Source organism: Sorex araneus, chromosome 9 (genome assembly GCF_027595985.1).
Source record: "Sorex araneus isolate mSorAra2 chromosome 9, mSorAra2.pri, whole genome shotgun sequence".
NCBI lineage: Eukaryota > Metazoa > Chordata > Mammalia > Eulipotyphla > Soricidae > Sorex > Sorex araneus.
The window spans coordinates 41,156,394-41,174,481 of NC_073310.1; the positions used below are offsets into that span (position 1 = coordinate 41,156,394).

Below are 18,088 nucleotides of genomic sequence, written 5' to 3' on the forward strand. Positions count from 1 at the left end.
ATTCATATGCCAAAACCAGTAACAATGATGGATTTCATTCTCCTGACCCTGAAAGAGCCTCAAATGTAGCACCATTGGAAAGGACAAATAAAGAGAGGCTTCTAAAATCTCAGGGCTAGGACAAATGGAGACGTTACTGAGACTGCTTGAGAAATTAAAGGATCAATGGGATGATGATGATGATGATGATGATGATGATGATAATGATTGATTTACTAATAGTAATCAGTGTAAGATTTTAGATAGGGCTACATTGGGGGGCCGGAGAGAGTACAGTGGGTAACACACTTGCCTTCTATCAGCTGACCTGCTTTGATCCCTGGCTCCTCTGGAGCGATCCCTGAACACAGCTGGAGTGACCCCTGAACACAGAGCTAGTAGTAAGACCTGAACACCACTGGGTGTGGGTCCCAAAACAAATTTAAAAATCTCCCACTATTAGCATATTGTCTATGCTCATAAGAAGCTTGTAATTCCATAGAGTACCTCTGTCAATGAATTCATTCAGCAATTGAATATACTAAGTGCTAAGGACAAGGGCAGAATGAAAGAATGCTTACTATCTATTATCAGCTAGACAGAATTTTTAAAAAATCAGAATTAAAAATTGAATATACCTTGGGGCTAGAGAAATATTACAGGAGTTAAGACACTTGCCTTACATGAGGCTGACTCTGGTTCAATCTCCACACTGCAGGGTCCTCTGGGCATTGCTGGGAGCGACCCTTGAGAACAAAGATGGGAGTAGCCCCTGAGCACTGTGAAATATGACCCCCCACACCCTCAGAAAAAAATGAACAGACAAAAATATCTTCATATTATTTCGAATGTTTTACGTGGGGCTAAAATGATAGTACAGCATGTAAGGCGCCTGCGTCGTAGGCAGCTTACCCAGGTTCAAATCCTGGTACGCTGTATGGTTCCCCAAGCTCACCACATGTAGTGAGCTCTGAGTGTAGATTCAAGAATAATCTCTTAGTATAGTGAGATATGGCTTCCAAACAAAATAAAACAAAATAATAATAGGAGTAATAATAATAATAAATGCTATACAAATGGACTGGAGCGAGAGCACAGCGGGTAAGGCATTTGCCTTGCATGCGGCCGACCTGGGTTTGATTCCTCCGTCCCTCTTGGAGAGCCTGGCAAGCTACCCGTGGCATATTCGATATGCCAAAAACAGTAACAACAAGTCTCACAATGGAAACGTTACTGGTGACTGCTTGAGTAAATCGATGAACAACGGGACGACAGTACTTCACAGTGCTATACAAATGAGTAAATCGAGCTGTGATTGATTTTCCAGAGCCCCACAGCTGCTCTCTGAGACAGTTGAGAACAAAGTGCTCTAGGAAGTGGCCACTGTGTCTGTGGTTGGTTCAGCCTATCTTCTGTGTAGGTACAATGATCAAAGTAAGAATATTTTCACATTTTGGGGCCAGAACAATAGGACAGTGGGTACAGCATTTGCCTTCCATGGCGCTGACCCAGGTTCGATCCCTAGCACCCCAGAACTCTGAGCCTACCAGGAGTGATTCCGGTAGAGCACAGAACCAGCAAAGAATAAGCCCTGAGCAGCACCAGTGTGACCCCTCCCCCATACGTAAATTTTAAAAATGTTTTCACATCTTCAAGCCCCTTAAAAAAACTATAAGAAAAACAGTTTTTCCATAGGAAGATTAGACAGGTTAAGTTTTGAAATGTGTATGTGAAGTTCAATTGTCTTTATAAGCAAGTCCAGTTTGCCAATATAGCACCTACTGCTGTTTCTGGCAGCAAGGGCAGAACTGAGCAGTTGGGACTAAAGCTATGGCTCTAGTCTGGAAGATCTACTATGTGACACTTGAGAACAGTTCACCAATCCCCCTGCCATGCCAGATGACTGGAGTCAGCTGCCTCAGGATGTCCAGTGTGCTAACATTTGGGCTGGATCTTGACATTGAAATAGTTTCATTTTTCTTTATTATTTTTGGTGTTTGGATCACACATGGCAGTGCTCAGTGGTTACTCACAGCTCAGTGCTTGGAGATCTCTCCTAGCACATTCAGGGACCACACAGTGCTGGGAATCAAGGCTAGTCCTCCTACATGCAAAGCATATACACTCCAGCCTTTTGGAACCATCTCTCCAGCTCCCCCCCCCCTTTTTTTTTTTGCTTTTGCTTTTTGGGTCACACCCGGCAATGCACAGGGGTTACTCCTGGCTCATGCACTCAGGAATTCCTCCTGGTGGTGCTGGGGGACCATATGGGATGCTGGGAATCCAACCCAGGTCAGCCCCTGCAAGGCAAACGCCCTACCCACTGTACTATCGCTCCAGCCCTCTCTGGCTCCTTTATTGGTTTAAGGGTAGAGAAAGGGAAATGAGGCTGCAGGCAGAGTACGGACAGGCGTCGGGGAGAAAGGCATGTCTGTGAAGCTGAAGCATTGTGTGAGAAAAGGGACATAAAATGAGCTGGATCCACTGAAAAATAAGCAGGCCCAGGTAGGGAGTCAATACTGGGTTAAACAATATTAACTTTAGCTGTAGGATTGGAGTGAGGTTGCTCTGATGTTTATTGAACTGGAAATGTCACCAGATTTGTCAGAAAATAAAACCGCCTTTACCTGTTCATTGTAAATTTCCAGCATACTAAATGTAACCTGTGTAGAAAAAAAAAAGCACAAAGTAAATATTCTCTAGAAACAATCATATTTTGGGGGGAAAGGAACAACAGGGGAGCCTGGAGAGATAGGATGGGGGGTAAGCCTCTTGCCTTGCCAGCAGCCGACCCCCACCCAAGCCTCTGGAATCACATATTGTCTGTCATATGGTACTTGGGCCCTAGTATTCCCAGGAGCCACTTCTGAGCAGAGCCAAGAGTAACCCTTAAACACTGCTTGGTGAGGTCCAATCCCCTCAAATCCCCACCCAAAGCAAAAAGAAACAATATGAATGTCAATAAAAGAAAAAATTAAAATCTATTGAAACCCTTTCATGTGAAATATGAGATTCTCAATCTTAATGATTAATGGAGGAAATTCTTGAAAGAAAATTTAAAAGGAAGTATGTGTGTGTGAATGAGTGTATGTGAATGCATGTGTGTGTGTGTGTGTGTGCACATGTGTGTGTTTGTATTTTACCATCAACTAGGAATAGGAAAGGTTATTTTTTTTATTGCTCGTACCTGTCCTCAAGTTGAACGCAGGTAGAGAATAAAGACAGGTATTTACAGCCTATGGATGGGGAACACTGCTTCAATGCTCACACCTATTAATGTGGATATTGGAAGAATACAAATGGCTCTAGTTTGGTGAGAAGGCTCTGAGATACTGACAGTTAGCCATCATCACACCCCCTCTCAGACCCACAGTTTCCAACTAGCTTCAATCCCATCTTTTAAATAAACACAAGGCTGGAGAGATAGTGGAGAGGGTAAGGGGGTTTGTCTTAAACACCGCCAACCCAGGTTCAACATATGGTCGCCTGAACCCCACCCAGAGTGATCCCTCTGAGCAGAGCCAGGAGTAAACCATGAGCACTGCTGGGTGTGGTCCCCAGATCAAATTAAGTAAAATGAACAAAAGGGCCAAGGAGTGACATGGAAGAAGACCTCCAATGCGGAAGAGGGGCGGAAATGAACAATAGAGAAAAAGTTCTGTGGTTTTTCTCTTCTACTTCTACATTGCCTTCTACTGCGGTGGGTTCTACTGAGTTGACAATGCCAAAATGGTTTCCTAGAAAGAGAAAAAGTCAACACAATTTTAAAATGCTGTGACAGAAGCAGGGAATGTAGTCAGCGGTAGAGCACACGCCTCCCAGGAATGAGCCTCTGTGTTGGATCCCAAGTATCAAGAGGAAAAAAACTAAATTATGGAGATAGATACTGCAGCAAACAGCTAAAAAGTTTCAGTGGGTAAATTAAGGAGCAGTAGAGCAGAAACAGGGGAGGGATGGAGGCGCCTTTCAGCTCCAGTTCTCAAGAGCTTGCGGGACAAAATTTACATATCACCCACTTAAAATGGACAATCTGATGCTCTCTTTTTTGTGGGGGGTGTGCTTGGTCCACACTCAGCAGTGCTCAGTGACTGTTCCTGGCTCTGTGCTCAGGAAATGATTCCTGGCAGTACTTGAAGGACCATGGTCAGCTGTGTGCAAGGCAAGAGCTACAGCTCTCTACAGCTCTCTAATCTCAGTGCTCTTTTGGACTTGGTTGTGTTTCCTTCTCTGCAGTTCAGCTTTCTGCAGTTTCAGCGACCTGTTGGTCAATGGCATCCAAAAATACTGTGTCAGGTATTTTGAGAGACCACATTTATATAATAGTTAGTGCAGTGTATTGGTAGGATTGTTAAACTGGCAGTATTGTTAGCTAGCAGTGCCTGACATAAACTTTATAGTAATCATGTAGCACTGCACTGTAGCACTGTAGTCCCATTGTTCATCGATTTGCTCGAGCGGGCACCAGTAACGTCTCTATTGTGAGACTTGTTTTTACTGTCTTTGGCATATCGAATATGCCACGCGTAGCTTGCCAAGCTCTGCCGTGCAGGCAGGATACTCTCGGTAGCTTGCTGGGCTCTCGGAGAGGGACAGACGAATCGAACCCGGGTCGGCCTTGTGCAAGGCAAACGCCCCGCCTGATGGGGTCAGAAACGAAGAGGGGTGGGAGGAGGGGAGTGGGTCTAGATCGTGAGTCCAGGCGACCGCGATGCACAATCCCGCCGGCCTTCAGCAGCGGGGCTCAGCAGCCACCTCCCCTCACTCTCTCCCCTGCTTCGGGGCGCCTCCTCCCCGTCCTCCCCACTCCCCCCCCCCCCCGCGCGCCCTGGGGACGAATACTGGGGCGGCGGCAAGTGCAGGGGTGCCGCTGGCGGGGAGCCTCCGTGGGCAAGGCAAACGACCTACCCGCTGTGCTCATCGCTCCAGACCCTCATTATGAAATTTTTGCTACAAAAAAGTAACCTCTTCTGCCGTTTATAGAACATTATGTTCACAGATATCCCTTGCGATTATACCCAGCTTCCCAGCGCAGTGCCCAGAGCTCTGCTGTCGGGGCTGCTGGCCCTGCAGCTGTACAGAGTTTGAGAGCTCAGAAGTGTCAGGGTGCGAGCCCTCACTGTGGCTGTGTCCCAGGCACACAGGCAACCCCAAAGGGCACACCACCTGTGCGACTCCAGTCATGCACACACAGCAACGAAAGGAAGCTTCTCTGCTTCCACAAAACCATAAAAATTCTACAGTTTAGCTTCAGTACTATTTTAGGATCATATAAAAATTTTGGTATGAAAAGTAACATTTCCTTCATATAGAGATGTTGATACCTTTTAGTTAGGGTGGTGAATTTCTAAGATGAAATGAAAGTTCCTTGAAGAAGTTTCTCTGGGCTGAAGAAACAGTACAGGGTTAAGGTGCTTGCCTTTTACAATAACAAGTCCTGTTTTGATCCCCAGCACCACATATGGTTCCCTGAGCACCGCCAGGAGTGACCCCTGAGCACTGCTGGGTGTGGTCCAACCCCTCTCCCCAAATTTAAAAAAAAAATCTTTTTAGGGCCCCAGGGATTGCTCAAACAAAAAACATCTGCCTTGCATCCATGAGACCATGAGTTTGATCCCAACATCACACAGTACCACAGACTGAGCTGTTTGGGATACACCCTCGTCCTTGCAGGCTCCACACCAGAAGTGTGTGTTATAACCAAGTGCCACAACCAAGTGTGGATGTGATCCCTGGTCATTTCAGTGACATTACCATAGCAAAGCAGGGAAGGGAAAAGATGTTTTTAAAAAGGCATTCTAGAATAATACCTGGTATTCTTGGTTTCTCTGTCGGTTCTCAATTGCTTGAAAGAGCTCCTCACATATGTTTGGGATGATACCCTTATTTGCACCAAAGCCCATCATGGAATAGCTTTTTCCAGAGCCAGTTTGGCCATACGCCAGGAGAGTAGCATTATAGCCTTGCCAAGCGCTGTCCAGAATTTCCCTGCCAAGATCGTTGTACACATCTCTCTGAAAAGGTCACAGGCAACAGTTCAGCACAGTTCTTATATTCTGGTTTTGATCAACTTCATCTAAGTTAGTCTTAGGACTTGAAAGACAACTCAGATGCTGTCATAGAACCAATGCACTAAGTTGCTCACTATGGATCACATCAGGTATATCTTCAACAGCTAGTGTTGTCCATCTTTGATGGACCTGAGCATTTTAAAACTGCCAAAACACGGGCTTGGTCTTTAACATTCAGCAATCAGACAGATAGTACAGCGGATAAGGCTCTTGCCTTTCCTGTAGCAAAACCTGGCTTTGATATCTGGCACCACATATGGTCCTCTGAGCCCCATCACGAGTGATCACTGAGTACAGATCCAGGAATAAACCCTGAGTACAGCCAAGTGGCCCCAAAACAAAAGGAGAGGAGGGGGAATAGGGAGAGGAGAAAGAGGGGGAGGAAGAAGAGGAGGAGGATAAAGGAAGAAGAGGAAGAGGAGGAGAAGGAGGAGGAGATAAAAGAAGAGGAGAAGGAGAAGGAAGAGAAGGGGGAGAAGAAGAGGAGGAGAAAAGGAAAAAGGGAAAAAGAGAAAAATCGTCTATGCATCAAGGAAGCAAATGATTAAAGTGTGTTTTTAGCTTTGTTCTTAAATTCAAACCACAACACCACTGATTTTAGCTGATAAGTCCCTTTTTTCAAAAAACCTAATGGTTCCAAAAGAGGGAGACATAAAAGTAGTAGGTGAAGGGTGGGAGGATGAAGGGGAGAGAGGGTAAGCTCTTATTTGGCAAGTGGCTACTTCCTGAGTACTACTAGGAGTGAGTCCTTGTGCACAGAACCCAGAGTAAGCCTTGAGCACTGCCAGGCGTGCCTCTCCCCTTCTCCAAGAGAAGAAGACACAGATGCTAGAGCCCACAACTGCTTGAAACAGAGGATATGCCTGATCCTCATGATCTGGCTATGACCATTGCCAGCAATCAGTTTTCTTTTCTTTTTAATCAAAAGAAATTATACCTGGTGGTGCATGGAGAACCATATGGGATGCCGAAGATTGAACCTGGATTGGCTAGATGCCCTACCTGCTGTACTATAACCTCAGCCCCTCAGCAATAACTGTTTTACCTGAGCTGTTTCTAAGGGTACAATATCAATATTACACCAATAAAACAGGAAGTAAGCATGCCAGGTTTAATTTGTTTCAGTATACACATTAGATTTAAATAGTTTTTGTTTACGGGAAAGATGCAAATACTAACTTAATACTCCCAGTTTTTAAATCTGTCATTCTCACGAATACACCAGTATTATATTATTGTATTAATTTGCATTTCACCAATCACTTAATGAAGTTGGACACTTTTTCACTGTACATATGTATGATTTTGGGAAAGGGCCCACCAGTAGTGTGTAGGGCTTATTACTGGCTCTGTGCTCAGGAATCACTCATGGCAGTGCTCAGGTGCTGGGGATTGAACCCGGGTTTGCCACGTGCAAGGTAAATGCCCTACCTACTATAGTATTTCTCCAACACTCATTGTATATTCTTTTTTAAAAAAAATTTTAATTTTTTTATTGAATCACCATGTGGAAAATTACAATGCTTTCAGGCTTAAGTCTCAGTTATACAATGCTGAAACAACCATCCCTTCACCGGTGCCCATATCCCACCACCAAAAAAAAAAGAAGAAGAAAATAGTACACCTCCCATCCCGCGCCCCCCACCCACCTTGCAACTGATAAATTTCACTTCACTTTCTATTTACCTTGGTTGCATTCAATATTTCAACACAAACCTCACTATTATTGTTAGGAGTACCCCACTAGAATCAGACCTGTTGTGAAGGGATATAAGGTCTTGGATTTGGATTTTGGATTTCTGTACTTTAGCAACTAACTCCAGGGGGATTTCTTCCAGGCATTGGATCATTGCAAGCTTGTAAACCCTATCTGTGGTCGTCATAATATGGCGGTTACCACGCCCTTCACCCCCGGCAAGGAAGAGGCGAGAGAGAGAAATACCTTTCCCCTCCTGGACGGGCATGGGGCCGCGGCTTAGTTCTCAGTCTAGAGACATTCTGCGAGGAGCTGCCAATGCCTAAAAATTTAGCTGGTGTCTGGAGTCACGTTCATACAGCTGCGGAGAGGCTGCACATACATGCGGCCCCCGGGGTCACATCTTGGTGGCAGCTCATTGTATATTCTTATGTGCTTTTGTTTTGTTGGGAGTGGGGTGGTCTACACTTGGCATTGTTCAGGGCTTACTCCTGAGATTACTCTGGAGGTTTATGCTGTGTTGGGATCATTCCTAGCAGGACTCAGGGGAACCATATGAGGTGTCATGATCAAATCTGGGTCAGCCCTTCCCACTGTACTATCTTTCTAACACTCAATGAGCATTTTAACCTCTAAGTAGATATGATTTGAAAATCTTTTCTCCTATTCCATAAATTACCTTTTATTTTGTTGATAGTTTCCTTTTATGCATGAAGGTCTTTTGGTTTGATTTTTGCTTTTGGTATTAAGTTTACCCCATAATTTCTTCTATAAATTTTGTTTGTGGTTTGATAGTCAAGTCTTTACTCTATATTGGGGTTTATTTGTATATTTTGTGCAATTTTATTTTATTTTTTGCAAGAGCTGTCCATTTTACCCAACACTGTTTATCGAAAAGACTATCATTTCCCCATTGTACTCACTGGTTCCTTTGTTGTAAATTAATTGACTACATATATGTAGATTAATTTCTGTTTCATCTATTCTGTCCAATTGGTTGACATGATTAATATTTTTTGCCTTCCCTGCAATGCTCAGGGAGCCAGGGGCCACTATCAGCAATACTTGTTCAACAAACAAGGCTGGTGGTTCCATGGCTGTCATGTTGTACTATGGATAGAACCTGGCTTGGGCACATTCATGTTCTCTAAACTGAATACTATTCTCGTTGGCCCCAGTGTGTTTGATTTCCAATCTATACTGCTTTGATTAGTATAGCTTTGTAAATAGTTTGAAATGTTTGCTTTCAGCTTTGCTCTAACTGATTTGGCTAGCAGAGCCCTAGCAGCCGAAGACCTCTGGAACCCAGCCACAGCCATGCTCAAGGCCACTCTCCACACGTTCAGACGAGCCTCGTGCATGAAGGAACCGGCAGAGGAACCCAGGTGTGCGGGACCTGGGGCTGAGATCTCCAAGACTGTTTGGATTGGGACTGGGCCTCTTCTGCCCAGATCCCCCATTTTCCAGTAGCTAGGCGGTCACACCAGAAACTGCCTCTGGTGTCATGTAATTTCATCAATGGCCAACATCCAGAGACCATAAAACCAAGCTCCCGGAAGCGTGTGACCGCATCTTTGGCTGCAAGACCTTTTATAGCCTAGTTCTCCCTTTCAGAGGACCTGGCAAGGTACCAAAAGCATCCTGCCCACATGGCAGAGCCTGGCAAGCTCTCCGTGGTGTATTTAATATGCCAAATACAGTAACAATGATGGGTCTCATTCTCCTGACCCTGAAAGAGCCTCCAATGCGGCACCAATGGGAAGAACGAGTGAAGAGAGGCTGCTAAAATCTCAGGGCAAGGACAAATGGAGACATTACTGGCACCCGCTTGAGCAAACCGATGATCAGTGGGATGACAGTGACACAGTGATACAGCGATTTGGCTATTTTGGGGGGTATCTTGGGGTGTCTTAAGTTATGATAGCTTGTTCTGTGAAAAAATGCAATTGAAATTTTAATAAAGGATTCCATTAATAATAATTTTTGGTGTAGGACTGTTCACTTGCTTGGGTAAGTTTCTCCTTTGGTATTTTATTTTTTTAGAAAAAATATTTGTGTTTTTAGAACACACCTGGTGGTGCTCAGTGTTTTGTCCAGGGATCATGCCTGGTGGAACCATGGGGACCTTATGTGGTGCAGGGAATATAACTGGGTCAGCCAAAAGCAAAGTAAGCACCTTACCACTGTACTATCTCTCTGGCCCTATATCAAGCATACTGAAGTGCTTTTATTATTTGGAAAATTTATTGATGCAATATTATATTAACATTAATGACATTTACATATTAATGGTTCTATGAGTTTTGATAAATGTGTTTAGTTATGTAGCAACCACCATAAACCAGCTTAACATATAAGAAACTCATTTTCAGAAACTCCTTTGTGCCAACTTTACACTCAATTTCTTCCTTCCATTTTTAATATCTGCCTATCAATGATATATCTAGATATACTTTTTTGAGGGAGAGAAGGTTTGGGCCACACCCAACAATGCTCAGGGCTTACTCCTTGCTTTGCACTCAGGAATTACTCCTAGTGATGCTCAGGGGACTATACAGAATGCCAGGAATTGAACCCATGCAAGGCAAACACCCTACCCGTTATACTATTTCTCTAGCCCCTACATACATTTTCTTAACCTAGTACAATGCTTAGAGAGTCATCCATGTTTTCACATGTAATCATAAACTCCTTTTACTGCTGAATTGCATTCTATCTTATAAAGATATCACACTTTTATTATCTAATTACAAGATGGAACATATTTGAATTGCTTCTATTTTTGTAACTATTAAATAGGAAGCTACTATAAAAATGTGTATGTGAGTGTTTTTTGAGGGAGAGGGGCATACCAGAGGTTCTCAGGAATTCCTCCTGGCTCTGAGCTCAGGGATCACTCCTGGTAGGGTGTGGGGGACCATGTAAGTTCCAGAGATCAAACTGAGGTTGCTGCGTGCAATGCAAGAGCCCTACCTACTGTACTATAACTCCAGCACCCATTATACAGGTGTTTTTAAGGACATGCATTAGTTAGTTTTGTTGTTTTGGGACCACTCAGTGTTATTCGGGGATGCATACATACTGCTGGGGTTCATGACCACAACCTCGTGCAAGGCAAGTATTTATTATTTTTTGTGCATGTTGTTTTGGTCACACCTGGTAGCACTCAGGGGTTACACCTGGTGGTGCTTGAAAAATTATGCTGTGCTAGGTGGGGATAAAATCTAGGAATAGAAAAATTTTGACAAATGTTTCATTTTTGTTTTGGGGGGCCACACCTGGAAATGCTCAGGGGTCACTCCTGGTGGGCTTGGGGGACCATATGGAGTACCAGGGATCAAACCAAGTCAGCTGCATTCAAGGCAAAATCCCCTACCCACTGTACTATCACTCCAACCCCAATAATTTGTTCTGTTTTGTTTTAGGCCGCACCAGGTGATGTTCAGAGCTGAATCCTGGTTCTTTGCAGTGGAACTACTTCTGGTGGGTTCCAGGAATCATATGGGATGTGAGAGATCAAACCAAGATTGGTTGCATGCAAAGTGAATGCCCTACTCACTGTATTATCACTCTGGCGTTTTGTTTTTTGTTTTTTGTTTTTTTTGCTTTTCTTGGGGGGGAGGGTTACACCTGGCAATGCACAGGGGCTATTCCTGGCTCATGCACTCAGGAATTACTCCTGGTGGTGCTCAGGGGACCATATGGGATGCTGGGAATTGAACCTGGGTCAGCTGTGTGCAAGGCAAACGCCCTACCTGCTGTGCTATCACTCCAGCCCCAGGCCTTATTTTTTTTCTCTATATATGTTAGTTACCTTCCTCTCTTTTATTTATCTTTCCTAAAGACAGCACTGGCTAAATTTGATTTTTTTTTGGTCAAACTTTATTTTTTATTGAATTACTGTGAGATAGACTCTTGCAAAGCTGTTCATGATTAGTTTCAGTCACACAGTGTTCCAACACCCATCCCTCATAATGTACGTTTCCCAGCACTAGTGTCCCCAGTTTCCCTCCCATCACCTCTCCACCCCTGCAGCCTCTTTCTATGGCAGGCATTTTCTTCTCTCTCTCTCTCTCTCTCTTGCTCTCGCTCTCGCTCTCTCTGGCTCTCACATTTTGATAGACGTTTTAACTTTCACTCAGTCCAAAATTATTACTAATTTCCTTTGTTTACTTCTTGAATTAAGAAGTAAATGGACTATGGATTATTTAGAAGTACATTACTTTCTAAATATTTATAAATTTTCTGTCATTTAAGTTTAATTCTACCATGATCAGAGAACATCATTCAAGTTTAGTCATTTTTCACTTACAAAGACTAATTTTAGGATCCAGAATATAGTCTATGGTAATAAAAATTCATGTTCACTTGAAAAATACTCTGCAGTGCTGAGAGCGGGTGTGGAAAAAAAAGTGTTCTGTAACTGTCAGGATAACAGTTTTTTATAAAATATCATTTTGATTATTTTTCTTGTTTTATAAAATATAATTTTTGGTTACTTGTTCAAACCATTCCTGGAAGGAATAATAAAATCATCAACAATAATTGTAGATTTATCTGTTCCCCTTTAATATGTGTTATCTTATGCTTCATGTACTTTGAAGTGCTGTGCTTACTCATTTGGATTATCTTCTGAATTAATAATTATGAAATATTTTTTGTTGTGAAGTCTAGTCTCCTGTGTGGCTATAGCCTCTGTAATTTTCTTTAATTTTAATATATTTATTTTCATTGTTAACATAAAAGAAAAAAAGTAAAAGTAAATAGCACTGTAGCACTGTAGTCCCGTTGTTCATCAATTTGCTCGAGCAGGCACCAGTATTGTCTCCATTGTAAGACTTGTTGTTACTGTTTTTGACATATCAAATATGCCATGGGTAGCTTGCCAGGCTCTGCTGTGCAGGTGGGATACTCTTGGTAGCTTGCCAGGCTCTCCGAGAGGGACAGAGGAATCGAGCCTGAGTCGGCCACATGCAAGGCAAATGCCTTAACCGCTGTGCTATCGCTCCAGTCCAAAAGTAAATAAAGACCAAGACCATCCATGTTAACTCACAGTTCCAGAAGGCCGAATCTAAACGCTGGACATGGGAGTCTCCCAGTGGACAGTCCCACAATGAAATTGACCACATCATATTCAACCAAAGGTTTTGCCTGACGAATGTCGCTGTTGTCCCAAAATTCCAAATGGGATCAGACCACCGTCTCCTTTGTGCAAAATTCTGCTTCAAAGAGCGGGGAGAAAGGACGGCAACATTTAAGTTTAAGAAGAGAACTCCCAGAATGACCACCAACTGGGAGCTCTTTGGCACTATTTCGGCAATGTGGGAAGATGCCGTCGTTGACAACACTGACGAGCAATACAATCCACTGGTTCAGCACCTCCGTGACTGCAGGAGGAATGCCGAGAGTGGGAAAGCCACAAACAGATGCCTGTCTTTGGAAACTCTCGAGCTCATTCACCAACGTGGTTTGGCACGAGCCTCAGGCAATCAGAAGTTAACATCTGAGCTCGCAAAGCTGTGCAGAGAACTGATAAAAGAAGACCTCAAAGAGAGAAGAGCAGTAATATTGGCCCATGCAGCAGAAGCTGGGAAAAGTATTTGCAACACTCGCCTTTCCTTTGCCAACTACAAGACCAAGATGACTGCCCTCCGACGTCCTGATGGATCTATCACATCTTCCAGAAAGGCAATGGAGAGGATTATTCACGACTTCTACTCGGATCTCTTCAATAGCCACATCCACCTGCCCACATACCAAATTCCGCAGGATAGATATATCGTTCCCAACGTTCTCTCTTCCAAAACCCAACATGCCATTTTGTCAATAAAGATGTGTACAGCACCTGGTCCAGAAAAGGTCTGACCCGAACACCTGAAGAATCTACCACCAGTACTCGTCAATACACTGGCTCGGCACTTCACACGCTACCTGTCTGAACACAAGGTTCTGTCCCAATGGAAAACCAGCAGGACTGTTCTGTTGTACAAGATGGGAGACATCCACGACATTGGCAACTATCGCCCAATCTGCCTTTTGTCTGTCGTCTACAAGTTGTTCACTCAAGTCATCCTGAATAAAATAGGCAGAACACTAGATGAAGGACAATCATGCGAGCAAGCTGGGTTCTGAAAAGGATTCAGCATGATCAACCATATCCACAAACTCATTGAAGTTTTGCGAGAGTTCAAGATGCCACTTTGTTTAATGTTCATCGATTTAAAGAAGGCCTTTGATTCTGTTGAGACTGAAGCGGTCATCGAAGCCCTAGCCAAACAGGGCATTCAAATTCAGTACATCATGATCCTCCGTGAGCTGTATAACGGATTCACCACCAGGATCTCACCATTCGACAAGGAAGTGATCATCGACGTAAAAAGAGGGGTTTCGGCAGAGCGATACCATTTCATCAAAACTCTTCAGTGCCACCCTCAAGAATGTCATTGGACAACTGGAATGGGAAGGAATGGGAGTGAAGATAGATGGTCGGCAGCTACACCAGCTCTGCTTCACTGATGACATCATTCTAATAATACCAAACATTAGCCAAGCAGCACAAATGCTGGCTGACTTTGACCGCGTGTGGAAAGGTCGGACTGCAGCTGAATCTCAACAAGACAATGTTGATGAAAAACGAACTGATGTTCCATTGGCTCTCAGCGGAACGAACATCTCCAAACTCAACATGAGGAATGACTTGGCACCAGAACTGCCTTCAAGAGTGTCGAAGAAGCTGTTAAGAGGTTGTTAAGAACCTCTGGCTCCGGGCACATCTTTTCGACTCCGCCATTCTTCCTGCACTAACATATACCTCAGAGTTCTAGGCCCTACAAAAACAGGACAAGAATGCTATTTAGGGTATCCCAAAGAGGAATCGAAATAGCTCTGCTTGGAATATCACATTTCACTCAAGTGAGAGAAGGAATCCAGAGTTCCAGAAAAGGTCTGGAGAGGTTCCGGCCTCTGTCAACATCAAGGATCAGGGACGCTGCCTCATTTGCCAACGTGTCGAAAATCAGATGGGCCGGACACGTAATTCGATTTAGAGACAACTGCTGGACTAGAGCTGTTATCAACTGAATTCCACAGGATGTCAAAAGACCATGTGGCCGCCTGCCAACAGAATGGTCAGACTTCTTCGTCAAAACCCTGAACAAATGGTTTGAGGCTCTTTGTGTTCCTGGAGTGAGCAGATACCATTGGGCTACACTAGCACGAGATAGGGACAAATGGAGACATTACTGGCGCCCCTCGAGCAAATTGAAGATTAACGGGATGACAAGTGATACAAGTGTTAATATGGTATCTATTAATTCGGTTGCATTTCTGTAGTCAAGTAAGGGCTCCTGCTTTTCCTGGAAAAGCTGATCATTTATGCTTTGTTATCAGCGTGTTGGTTTACATTTGATATAATTTTGTTAGGACAATTCAACCTCCTATCTTTCTATGTGTAGTCAACCTGTGACATCTTTGTTCCCCATCCCCCTTTTCTTGTGATTTTTTTTTTTGGTAGAGGGTTTTATAATCCCATCTCCCGTGATTGATCTCTTATGTGTTAGACTGATATTTGTATAGCTCTAGAGTAGTGCATTCAAAGGTGTCAATGAGATATTTAGTGAGTTTGTTCAGAACTATTTGTATGGGTGATGGTGGGTCAAAGAACAGATAATAAAGGCTGGGAAGAAATACAGAGGCTCAGTGACCTGTGGGACAAACTCAAGCATCCTATAATTGGACTCACAGAAGGGATTGAGTGAACAAAAATGTATGAGTACACTATAGCAAAAAACTCCCCAAATTTGGTGAAAACTATTAGCCTACAGACCCCAGAAGCTACTGAGCTCTTTGTACCATTTTGCAGACAAGACCTATTTTGACACAGATTTTGTGACATCTGAACGCACTAATTGCCTGTGTTCCTAAACCAAACAGAGCAACTTTATGATGGAAAAGTACATATGAAAAAGACTAAAACCCATAAGCTCTCATATCCTGAATACTACACAAAGTTTTGTTGCTATACAAAGTGTGATGTGCTGGAGCAATACACAGTACGTAGGGCATTTGCCTTGCATGAGGCCGATCCAGGTTCGATTCCTCCGCCCCTCTCGGAGAGCCCGGCAAGGTACCGAGAGTATCTCGTCCGCACGGCAGAGCCTGGCAAACTACCCGTGGTGTATTTGATATGCCAAACACAGTAACAATAAGTCTCACAATGCAAAACGTTACTAGTGCCCGCTCGAGCAAATCGATGAGCAACAGGATGACAGTGACAAAGTGTGATGCTGGGGAATGAATCCTGAGTTTCACTTATGTAAGGGCAAGTGCTCTACTACTGACCCACATCTCTGGCCCAACAGGGGTCACTACTAGCCACGCTTTTAAAGTTATTCCTTTTTCATAGTGCAACAGTGCAGGAATCTCAGATGCAGTGCCCCAAAGTTACCCGGAGCTGGGGGCCAGGGCAGGGAAGGATGTAGTGCTAGGGATGATGGTCTACCATTTGAGCCACAGCCACAGCCCATTTTTCTAGTTTTCCTTAGTCAAAATTTTCAAAACAGGTCAGTGCATATTTCTTTGCAGGGGGTGTGATTCACAACTGGTGGTGCTAGGGATTAAACCTGGAGCTCCCACAAAGCACGGACTCTATCCCTCTGAGCCACATGCCTGACAATCCTCCACCTCTTGCCATCCACATGTTCACTTTGGACCTCATGTCTGGCCTTAAAAAAAAAACACCTTAAAATCAAACTCATATGGGAACATATATCACTACTATACTCATATAAAATTATTGTATTTACAATTGATTAAAAAAAACCCCAATCTTCCATTGAAGTTGTGCTTTTAAAATTTGTACTCTTTACCTGGCCTGCAAATTTACTGCTAGAGTCAGCTGAAATAAACACACCATCTTTATCCTTTTGAAATCCGTTGTGAGACCAATATGCCAGGTCAAAAGTAAAGGTCTTCGTATGTTCAGGATTCTTCGGGTCCTGTATAGTGGTGGTAGTCCTTGAATGCATGGAAATCACACATTTGCTCCCAGAATTCTTCTCTCTCTGTAGTGAAGTTGAAAATTCAGAGTCAAATAGTTTTTATCATTCATGTTGTCTCCGAAGCCTCGATACAGTTAAGAAATTAAGACAGGAACTTAATATTCATTCATTTTATTATTAGCAGCATTTAGACAACCAGTTATTCTCATACTCTCTCAGAATTTTTGAAAGGCTTGTTTTCAGTCATATTAATGTCCTGAAGATAATCTACCCACTGTCTAACAACAGTACATTAGAAACTACTGCAGTGTAGAGATCAACTTCCATCATGACTGTAGTAAAGATGTCAGGGTCTCATTCCCTTGTGAGACTGATGGAAACTACTAACGGAAAAAAACCAAAAACCAAAACCTACCATTTAAAGTCTGGAAATGGTCCTATGGGCCATTCAATGAGGAAACACCTATACAGTTTTTGGTAATTCTGAGAGTCAAAAAGACTTTGTGGGTTGGGGAGATGGTTCAAAGGGAATGATATTTCAATTATAGTGTATGCTTAGCATATGGGAGCCCTGTATCAATCTCCAGCACCTCCATGGTCCCTAAAACCCTGAGCATCTTGTGGGGAGTAACTCCAAAGGACTAATGTATATGTCCTCCAAACCAAAACAGTTTACTTTTATTTTTGAGATTCTGTGATTTACAACTGTTAGTGATGGTTTCTCACGCACAAAAATTACAACACAACTATCACATCACCAGTGTAACCACCTCCTTCTCCCAAGGACTCCAAAGGCCCTCCCCTTCAAGCCCACCCCTGCAAATTCAGTTGCATGAATTAGTTGTTGTGTATCCTTTGTTGCTACTTTGATGTGAATCTCTTTAGGTTTCTGGGTCACACATAGCGATAGTCAGGGGTTACTCCTGGCTCCACACTTAGGAATTACTCCTAGCAGTGCTTGTGGCACCATATGGGATGCTAGGGATTGAACCCAGGTCAGCAATGTGCAAGGCTTACTCATTATCCTATTGGTCCGGCCCGTGTCTATTTTTAAATCCCACACGAGAGATTATTTTATACTATCCCTTTCTGATTTCACTCAGCATTATATCCTCTAGTTCCTCCATGTTGCTGCAAACTGCATAGTTTTTTTTTCTTTCTTAGAGCTGCGTGGTATTCCACAGCTTCTTGATCCATTTATTCATATTTGGGCATTTGGATATTTCCCTATCTTGGTTATTATACTAAGCACTGTGATGAAAATAGGTATGCATATATCCTTTCAAATTGTTTTTGTGTTTGGGGGATAGTTGCCAATAAGTGTATTGCTGGGTGCATTGTATTCT

At 43.3% G+C, this 18,088-nt stretch overlaps 1 protein-coding gene across 1 annotated transcript in view; it reads right to left on the reverse strand.

The window, feature by feature from the left end:
• KIF28P (Kinesin-like protein KIF28P) overlaps window positions 1–16,769 on the reverse strand; it is a 71,503-nt gene extending 54,734 nt beyond the window's left edge. Inside the window, exons 1-3 of the mRNA XM_055147496.1 lie at window positions 16,611–16,769; window positions 5,787–5,990; window positions 2,607–2,642 (exon numbers count right to left, since the gene is read on the reverse strand). Of these exons, the coding sequence (XP_055003471.1) occupies window positions 2,607–2,642; window positions 5,787–5,990; window positions 16,611–16,769 (399 nt within the window). The remainder of the gene's footprint in view (window positions 1–2,606; window positions 2,643–5,786; window positions 5,991–16,610) is intronic.
• Between the last annotated feature and the right edge of the window lie 1,319 nt (window positions 16,770–18,088).